The 10,127-nt window shown below is 42.2% G+C and overlaps 1 protein-coding gene across 3 annotated transcripts; it reads right to left on the bottom strand.

Annotated features, from left to right (window-relative positions):
• Positions 1-3,964: 3,964 nt before the first annotated feature.
• On the bottom strand, positions 3,965-6,814 carry LOC133886244 (uncharacterized). 3 transcript variants are annotated; one of them, XM_062325993.1, is made up of 4 exons: positions 6,594-6,814; positions 6,073-6,292; positions 4,743-5,975; positions 3,965-4,219 (listed from the first exon to the last, which is right to left on the bottom strand). In XM_062325993.1, the coding sequence occupies exons 3-4, from the start codon at positions 5,914-5,916 to the stop codon at positions 4,143-4,145; spliced, it is 1,251 nt and encodes a 416-aa protein (XP_062181977.1). In that variant the 5' UTR covers positions 5,917-5,975; positions 6,073-6,292; positions 6,594-6,814; the 3' UTR covers positions 3,965-4,142. The 3 variants fall into 3 exon arrangements, with proteins under 3 accessions (XP_062181977.1, XP_062181976.1, XP_062181975.1); XM_062325992.1 differs by having other exon boundaries at positions 4,423-5,975; positions 6,594-6,808; XM_062325991.1 differs by lacking the exon at positions 3,965-4,219 and having other exon boundaries at positions 4,269-5,975; positions 6,594-6,808.
• Between the last annotated feature and the right edge of the window lie 3,313 nt (positions 6,815-10,127).

Below are 10,127 nucleotides of genomic sequence, written 5' to 3'. Positions count from 1 at the left end.
GTAAGTCGTCCAACTCCGCTGCTCACTTCGAATAGCCCGATGAGAAAGCCTCACAGCCAGGAACGAATTCTACAAAATTTGCAGTTCCCTCCTCCATGACTCCACCCTTCAGCTTGTACTGATGAGCACCTATCTTTTCGCATATCATCATGATCTTACCATCCTGCATCACCTTCAAGATCTTCTTATCTAGCACCGCATGATACAGTCAACCTTCTTCTTGCAGAATTCCAAGCGAGATCAGATTCCTCCTAATTCACAGTACATGTCGCACACCCTCAAGTAGCACTTCTTGTCCATCATACATCTTTAGCTTGATGTTGCCAATTCCCATAATATGGTAACCCGTGTCATTTCCCAAGTGAGAAATACCAAAGTCATCTTCATATTATGAAGAGAACCATTAATTCTTAGATGTTGCATGATATAAACTTGCATAATCTAACAGCCACTCTTCACCATAAGACTTTTCACTCGATAGTACGAGGAGATCACTATCGCTCTCTGAGTCATCTTTCTTAGAAACCACATCATTTGCCACGCCCTTCTTTAGTTTAGAACACTCTCTCTTGACATATCCCCAATCCTTGCATTTATAGTATTGTGGCCTCTCCTTCTTTTGCTTGTCAGTCTCCCTGCCTCAATCACCCCTGACTAGCAAAGCGTCTCCAGATGAACCCTCACCTACATTGTTATCCCTCCTTTGTTCATTAGCAAACAACACCACAATAATATCATCCACTTTGATTGCCTCGTTGCCATACATCAATGTTGTGACCAAGTGCTCAGAAGACAATGGCAAGGAACACAGAAGAATAATGGCCTTGTCTTCATTATCAATTTTCACCTCCGCCTTCACAAAACAGCTTCAACTTGATTGAAGATGTTTATCTGCTCAGCATGATCTAACCCCTCCTGCATCTTCAGCCCGTACAGTTTATGCTTCAGATAGAGCTTCTGAGTCAATATCTTGGACATGAATTGATTGGCTAATTTATAACAAATCTTCTTAGGAGATGATTCATCCATGATATGGTACATAATCTGATTGGAGAGACACAACTTGATTGTTGCTGCCGCTTGTGTTTGCATCTCCTCCCACTTATCATTATCTACCGTAGCCGGGTCAATGAGAGGTATCATACTCAAAGTTTCCAAGGGTAATCTTCCTGAATTGTATAACTTCTAAATATATGCAAGATTCTTTTCTAAATCAGGGATGGTTTTCATGTAGAACACAGTGAACTACTTGGAATATCGACATATGCCTTATTTATCCATGACATTTGTGGAACCTACTGTATCGGGTTAAACACATATGTAATGTGGATATCCGTTCTAAGAACATGTTATATTTATAATAAATATTTATAATTATTAATTATTTATACCTTAACAAGCCCCCATACTCTTCTCAGAATAGGGTAACTGGATAATTATTTATACATGTGTATAGTTGTGGCCCCCTGTGTGTAGCGTGTGCAATGGGTCGTCACAACGCGGCACGGTGACATGGCCTTGGTGGGTTGCAACGCAGGTGACTGTAGATGGGTTGGGCCGATCGGGCTGATGCAGGAAGGTGGGTGTACGATGTCGTTTTGTCGTATCGATATGCGCGAACCCCATGTGCGTATACATAAAAAAAGAAGCCAGAAGGGCCTAATTCTTTTGGCTGGCCCAGTCCCCTCTCCCTCTTTTTTTTGGCCGGCCCAGCCCTTTCCCCTCTCCTTTCTCATTTCTTTTTCAGCCCAAGCCAGCCCGAGCTACCCTCTTCTTTTCTTCCCTCACTGGCCCAGCTACCTCCTCCTCTCCCCTTCTTATCCACTCAGGCGCTCCTATGCTTATTCCCGAGTGCACCGCCTCCTTCCCTCACACCGCGTCGAGCCAGCCCGGACCGCCTATGCGCGCGCTCGAGCCACTCTCTCCTCCCCTCGCTCTCTCCTTGCCACTGCTCTTTGCTCCCTGAGACGGAGCGCTCAAGCGCGCCACCCCGGCCGCGCTCGTGCTGCACCCGAGCCGTTCTCTCCTCCTCTTGCTCTCTCCTTCCCCATGTTCTTTGCTCCATGGGCCGGAGCGCCCGAGCGCGCCGCCCCGGTTGTGCTCACACCGTGTCCGAGCCGCTCGCCCCTCTCCTACTCATGCCGCCACCTCTCCTGTGTGTAGCACGCACCCCCTTTCCTCTCTCCCTCTCTGATTAGTGGACCACCGCCGTCTAATTAGTTTCCCCTAACCGATTCGTCCTCATCCCCAACCGAGTTCTACCAGGACTCTCTCCCTAATCCCAACTAAATTCATGCTTATCTCCTCTCGTGAGAGCCCCGTGCCGCCACTATAAAGGCCGGGAGGGGGTGCCCCGGTGAGAGGGGAGGTTGGATCCGAGGTAGAGCTAGATAGAGAAAGAAAAGAGAGATAGGGAGAGAGGGGGGCACTTCAATCCACCTCTTTGCCGTTGTGCTTTTGACTTTGCCGGAAAGATATGATCGTCGTTCTCGCCAGTAGGTCTCTGCAATAGCTGCCTCCTCCCCTTCCTTCTTGCTGCTACAGAGGTGGCCGGCCGGCACTTCGGCGTCGTGTCCGTGCGTGTGGTTTGAGCCGGCCTACGCTCATAATTCTGAGGCCTACGTGGCCGATGATGACTCGGGATACATAAATAGTCCAAAAAGCTCATGCTAGACCGTTATCCTGTTCTTCGCTGCCTTTTTGATTTCTAACGCTACTTTGTTTGGTCTTTGTTGCATGTGACTACAGCCTTGAAGGCTTAGAGACGACCTCAGTATGACGACTATCAGCGCAGCTTAATCGGAGGTTGTCCGGGAAGCCGTACGTAATTAACTGGAGGTCTTGCGAGACCACGAGAACCAGGACAAATGATCACTTGAAGACTTAGTGAGTAGCATGTGCGTTGTACGTGTGTGTGAGCAATTGTAATCAGATGAAACTGTACTTTATGATTTCGATAATTAATAAATAAAGTTATGTGTTTCTATTACAATTGTCTCTGTTTCTTTCCGTATACTGTGTGTATACTAGCACGCCCGCGATACAACGATATACATATACAGCAATTCGAATACAAAAGCGTGTGTTTCGAATCCGCGAAATAGTGGGGAGTTAGGCTCTAGCTGGGTTGAAACGAGAGAGGAAGTACGAGTTGGCCCGAGATGAAATGGAAGGAAGAAGAGATGAAGTGGGATTGCAGATGAGCCGATTTGGGGCTAAGTTCTGGAGAGAGAGATGGAGGCCCAATAGGCTCGAGAGTTCAGGAATTAATTGAGGATTTTCTAAAAATATAAAATAGATTCAAATTTGAACTGCATACAAGAATTCCATAAAATCAGAAAAATTTCAAAATGCATCTTGGATACTTTTGTGCACGTTTCAAACTGTCGAATTTAAAATTAGAGGCGAATTTGGGTTTCTTAGCCCAATTTAGAGAAATATTATTTTGAATTTGTTGTAAATTTGAAAAGTTCAATTTTTTAGTGAATTTAAGAAGATTGTAAAACGTAGGGTGTTACAAAAATCTTGCTGAGAAAGCTAACGGTTGAAGGAAGTAAATGAAATACATCTAAACACAATTTTTTGGAATTTTTCGGAACATAGTTTTTATTCAAGAGCATTTCTCCAACCCTCCCTTGAGGATGTTATAGCTGCTGCGTATTTTTCATTATAACAAGATAGACGAGCATAAATAGCTTGCACAAGTACTCCCTCTAGCACACGTCTAGAAATCTGGCTGGTCAATAATTAATCGGAGCGGCATGCCAAACTACAGGATTGAACCATTTTCTTTAGGTCGTCTCCATTAATGTTGAAATTGAATTTGAAGCCCACCAAGAAAGGACCAATTCAAATTCCGTAGTCAAACGATCCACACTCCACTCTCATCTAATATTTAATCAGGGTGAATGTACCTTTAAGTTCGTGTGAAAACAAAACATGCTTTCATCCAAGTATACACATGAAAACAGAGCAATCATCATATTGAATCAAACTGTTGCACTAGTACATGAGCTTGAAAGATAGCAAGGTCGTGTGCATATATAGATACAACATATGAAATCATTCGGTAGAACACCGAATCTTCTTAACCCATGAGGCTCTGCTTGCCTTACAACAAGAAGATGGTAACTTGCTCCATCTCAATCTGGCAACCAAATATGAAAGTGACCAAACATGACCAAGCGGCTCAGCTGACAAAATGACTTGCAGGGTTGAGCTGAAAACATAAAGAAAACGTAATTATGAATGCCAGATCCGGATGCTGATATCTAATTAAAATTTATGCATCAACATCATGCATTACTCTGTCAATAAACATACTTTACATATGACCAGGTGGTAGTACATATCATACATTTTGACAATACAGTAACTTGAGACACCCTATCCAATCATATTCAGAGATCCTCCTATATATACCTGATGATGACGGAATTAATAAAGTGTGACTCCATTTTTCATAGGACGCTTCCTCTTGGCAGATGTAGCTTTTAGCTCTCGGATCTCACAAGTATACACATAGCTATAGTAGGGCGGTATCTGAGACCTCCATCCTAGGGCCTCGAATTTCCCATGAGGTTTAACGCTTCCATACATCACGTCTTGTAATCTAATCTTGGGAACCTCCTCTTGTGAAGAGCGCTCATAATGATGATAAATCACGAATTCTTCAGAAGGTGTAGCCATTCTCCTACCATGTGCAGGTCTATTTTGGTTCATAGAATTAGAAGGATGCTCACCAAATCTGGAGACATGGCACTTGATGAACCCTCTCAAGAAGGCCAGAACCTTGGACCAAAAGTGGATGTCAAAGTTGTCCCTCAGCAAACGAGAGGTGACGTTTGCGCCATAGGGGGCACCGTTCAGCATCCTGGCTATCTCCATGGCCAAATATGCAAGCCTCGGGTGCATCGCCGGATCCGTGCTTCCAAACGTAAGCGTCTTGAAGAAGTAACAGAATGCTTCGTTAGACATATATTTCAGTGCTACTGCCTGCGTTGTTCCAAGCTTTGTGATCTTGTCAGACCGGCTTGTGATTATGATTTTATTACCACTTGTGAAGCACCGTTTAGAAGCAGAATACAGCCTCCTCCACGCATCTTCATTGAAGTCTCCAGCTGCCTCAACCACAACTAGCATTCTCTCATCTTTGTTCAATGTGCAATTTTGATATTTCTTGGTACATCCCTCTCTAAGAGTGGCTAACTTCTCATCTCTCAAATCATGGTCGTTCAAGAACACGATTTCTGAAAAATGATCACGTACTCTTTCATCCTTGCAAACATGAGCGACAAGTGTGCTCTTGCCGACTCTGCCAGGACCGACAATTGGCAGGACCTCTAGATCTTCAGCACCATGAGGTCGTGTGTGTAACAGGAAGCTGATGACAAGTTCTGCTTCCATCTGGCGTTCAAACATGCAGTTACCCAACAGGAGATGCATGCTGTAAGGCTGGCGGTACAGGCGAGGGCAGTTCGTCAAGAACACGACCAGCTCACCCACATCAAGGATCATGGAGCTCAAATCGTCAAGCGACTTTTGCAGTTGTTCCAAAATCTGTGCATTTCTACTGGAGGAACATAAACCTTTCAGAGAACTTACTTTGGACAAAGACAAAGAGTGACTCACAACCTGATCTTTGGTGTCCTCCTCGTCGAGAAATTGGTATCTGAAGGTGTCCAGCATGTAATAGCCTCGGTACATGGCGTCTCTCAACATGTCCAGCTGCTGGAGCATAGCTTGGTTTGTGACGTGCCGCCCCATGGCCTCGTCGACGATGACCTGTGCCCGGAGCAAGACCCTGCGGAGGCGATCCTCCACATCCAACGCCGACGGCTTGAAGCTTCTGCTGATGAAGAAATTTATGGATCTAGTTGTCAGCTCACCCAGGACCGTAGAAAGGATAATCTCCATTAGTGGAATCTCTCCCCAGGAAGATAACGCAGCAGATTGAGGAGAGAATGAATAGTAATCTGCAGAATGAAATGAAATGGAATGTTTCTGAGGTCTGAGCCAACACTCCAAGGATGTATCAAGAACAACTGAGAGAGAGAGAGAGAGAGAGATTACTTGTTCAAGTCATGCAAAAGGTTAGTCCAGTTTAATAGTCATAGTCCATGCACGCGATGTTTGAACTTTGGGGGCCTTTCGCCTGTTCTCCCCTGTTCGTAGTCTTGATCAAGTTAAGGAGAGACAGACTCGATCAAATATTACGTCAGTTTCCACATAGCGAAAAGCACACGCTGCCCCTCCCTTCTCCATTCCAGTACATTCCTGTGAGGAGTCCAGCCTGCAATATGGAGATGCGAAAGTCAGCTTGGGTGCCCAAGAAACAAAGCTTGAGCAGAATCTCCCTCTTTTTCCTTTTCCTCATTGGTGCCGCGCATTTCTGGTGTGCTATGAGTGGAATTGAGATTCGTTTCAACTACCACATCGTGATTTGGGCAAATGTGCTGCTACCATTTGAAGATGGGATAAATTACAACAAAACGCAAACGTTATGGTTCAGATTGGAGTTGTGAAACCACGGGCCAAACCAGATAGGTGATGACGGAGATACAGAGAGTGAGAGGGAGGGAGAGGGAGCTCACTGTAGTGGTGTTTCCTTTCCTGCAGAGCACCGGTGATCGCCGGAGTCCCGAGCGGCGACCAAGCCATAGGTGACTGTAGAGGTGAGGATGAGGATGTGTTGTCGAATCAATTGTAATCCTGTGTCACTTCTTCTCTTCTGTTTTTCCTTCCCTGTTCGCAAGCCTTTGTTTTCGACATGCACAGTTAGTTGATCTAGTCGCGCACGGCACCAGCTGGATGGCGCAGTCGCAGCAGCTTGTGGCGTGTTGGAATTAATGGACATGAGAGCCACGATTTTAAAGTAGAAAACCCCTCCAATACAAAAGAAAAAAACCACGAGAGACAAAATCTGCTGTATGATGGTACATGAATATATTTACAATAGTGACTCATATTTATAGGCGCTTTTAGGTACTGTATTGGATTAAGACTATACTTTATCTGTTTGAGTCATTATCCAACAAATTTTTCTTGGACTCAAAACTCCTATAAATATGCACTTGAAGAAATTATCTCCGAAACCCCAAAAGACTAAACAATGAATATGATCACTTGAGTCTTCAAACACTTCATACAAAACTAAATTGAGCAAATAATCAGTAGATCCCAACGCACAACTATCAACAAAGCAAACGAATAATCTTGGTCTTCACGACTTCATAACCTCAGCAAAAGTCTAAGTCTGTGCAACTGACATTATCATCCAAACTAGAACAATGCTCAATCATCAAAAAGCATAAGCTAAAATATCACCTGTGGCACGTAATAAAACCTTCAATGAAGAACTCATCTCATGGAATCATATATGCTCCACTGAAACACAAAACTCAGCAAACAACACTCTCACAAGAGCAAATTGCATGTGTGACCATCACGTACACCAAACTGATGGTCATAAAAGAATATGAATCTTATGATATGATCATCAACTACTACTTTGAAACAATAGTTCGGATGAATACATAAAATGCAATTAACGGATTATAAAAAAAACTCTACAATAGACTTCACAAGTGGACGTCTTTGTCTCTAAAACAACGTGAATGCACTGAATGTAGTACCAAATGTTGTAGTATCTATGTAGCATATTTTGTACTAGACCTCTCTGAATAAGCGAAGACAGCAAAACCATATTGCATCTGCAATACCAAACGTTGTAGTATCTAGTAGTAAAGAGTCTCCTCTTTTGCACTCAGAATCCTCCATCTTGACTCAATTCAGAGCAAAACCTTCACTTTCAAATATCAAACTCTAAAGAGTATTTAGAAACCATTAGATTGACATGAACGATGTTGTTGAAACACCCATAATGATTAACTCAAAGTGATCTAATAAAATATTATCCCAATCTCTCCTCCAACAATGTGAAAAAGGTCCAATTATAATAGCACTAATGATAGTATCAAGAGTAATAAAACATACCATCGGTAGAAGAATAAGGAATAAATCATCAATTAGCTGCATAACAGAATGTTTGACACACTACCAAATAGCTGGCACAAATAAAACACAAAGACTGCATTGCTCGGCATAATCCTCCTTCAAAACTAATAGAAACTACCATATGAGTATGAAATAAAACAAATCAGCATGAAATAAAACAAATCAGCGTGGAAAAAAACACAAATTTACGTTGCTCGGTTGCCTGATATTGTTTTGGTGTAAATCTTTAGGTGCCACATAAATTTCAGCCAAAAAATAATCACCGCAAAATTCTTCCGAGAAGCCATGGCAAAGAAAACCAGAAGAAAATAATCTGCAGCATGTGTACGCCAAGCAAAGAAGCAATGTAATCTCCATGGTAATTTTCCACGTGTGCAGTAGCAAAATTTCAGCCAAACGAGAGTCTGTGCGCAGGTTCCTAGTAGGTTAGCCGTGTACGTGTAGCAATAATAGCCAAAAATTAAAATCTGTGACAGCACAAGTTGGTCGGTGCTCGCGTCAGGACCCCGGATGGATCTTCTGTGCACTTTGAGGCAAAAGCTTGACTGGCGATTGTAGCACCTGATATGTTGTGGCACGAAAAAGAAGCACAGGCGGCAGAAAAAAAAAACGGGAGCAGCGGCGTGAATCCCCGGGCGTTGACTGGATCCCCGGGAGTAGACGGTCAATCCCTCAGATCGAGACATTCTGAACCGAACTCGATCAAAATAGAACCGGACCGAAACTAACAGCTTGACACCGATCCTGATCAGAAACAAATAGCTAAATAGCATCTGAACGAAGAAAACGCCACTAAGTTGGAAAGCGACACAAAACTAAGTGTATTGTTCATTGTCTTTGCCGTGGCTGAGAGTGAGAGAGATTGCAGGGATTAGCTTGAGTGAATACAACAGGAAGAGGTGACGGAGAAAGACATGTCATGAGAAAAAAGGTTTGTCTGTTCGTGCTTGACTATTCAACGAGAGGGGGGGGGGGGGGGCAAAGAACAGTCAACGTCTCCTCCCATCTTCTCCATCCCAATATCCAGCCGAAGGTCAGCACTCATCGACACCGAATGCATGCAGCTTGAACTTCTTAGACGCCCGCGTCGTCCTAGTCGGGACAAAAGTTCAGCTTACCGATCGGAGGTTGGGCGGTAATCAAAAAGTCACGGTTACTGTAGTAACCGATCGAAATTTCAAAATGGACAAAATTCAAAAGTCGCGGTTACCGTAGTAACCGATCAAAATTCAAAAAAATTGGACAAAATTTATTTGGGAAAATTTAAAATTTGGAAAAAAAAATCACGATTTTAGCCGCTTGGTAACCGGTCGAATCAGAGCGGTTTTTGTGATTTATCGAACGGTTTTCTCAAATTTTCCGTATTATCGGTAACCACTCGATTTTATCGGTAACCGATCGATTTTCTTGATTTATTGAGCGGTTTCTCGATTTTCAGTGAAGTTCAACAAAAGATTCAAAAATTATCTTAATTTTATAAAATCAATAATTAATTCATCTAAGCTTCAAATAAAGTGAAACAAATTTTGTTAGTTTTCTTGTAACATGATCTACATGATAAAAGTACTTATACTCATAAAAAAGTTCAAAATTTTTTGTGAGAAAATGTATTTGTTAAACAAAGTTAAATGCATAGTTTACTCTTTGCTAATCCAAAAATCATGAAACTAATTTTTTTAGTCTTCTTATATGATCCTATGTCTTTTAAAAATACATGAACTCATGAATTAGTTATTGTAACATGCATGATTGAGTAAATGTGTTGTGACTAGATTAATTCATAACTGACCCATCACACCTCAAAAATTAGTGAAATCACTTTTATTAGTTTATTTATACTATGATTTACGTAGTAAAAATAATAGTAGACATAAAAAAGTTAATTACATTGCTGTTTCTTAACATATTCACTTTATACATGTGAACTTTGTAAAAATCACAGAGAAACTAATAAAACTCTAAATAAAGTGAAATCAATTTTAAAGATCCTCTTAAGATACGTTCTACACAAAAACAAAATTGTTTTTGCATGTTAAACTTTTCCTTAACATGAGTTAATAACTGAGCCGCATGCTTCAATTTTTTCAAACTTACTCCCTATAGAATATGAT

The sequence above is a fragment of the Phragmites australis genome, chromosome 12 (assembly GCF_958298935.1).
Source record: "Phragmites australis chromosome 12, lpPhrAust1.1, whole genome shotgun sequence".
Classification (NCBI taxonomy): domain Eukaryota; kingdom Viridiplantae; phylum Streptophyta; class Magnoliopsida; order Poales; family Poaceae; genus Phragmites; species Phragmites australis.
Note: the sequence above shows the minus strand (reverse complement) of the source record. Positions and strands in the feature narration are given on the sequence as shown.

Coding starts and splice junctions, on each gene's coding strand:
- LOC133886244 (XM_062325992.1), bottom strand. CDS start 5,916: ATGGAGATTATCCTTTCTACGGTCCTGGGTGAGCTGACAACTAGATCC.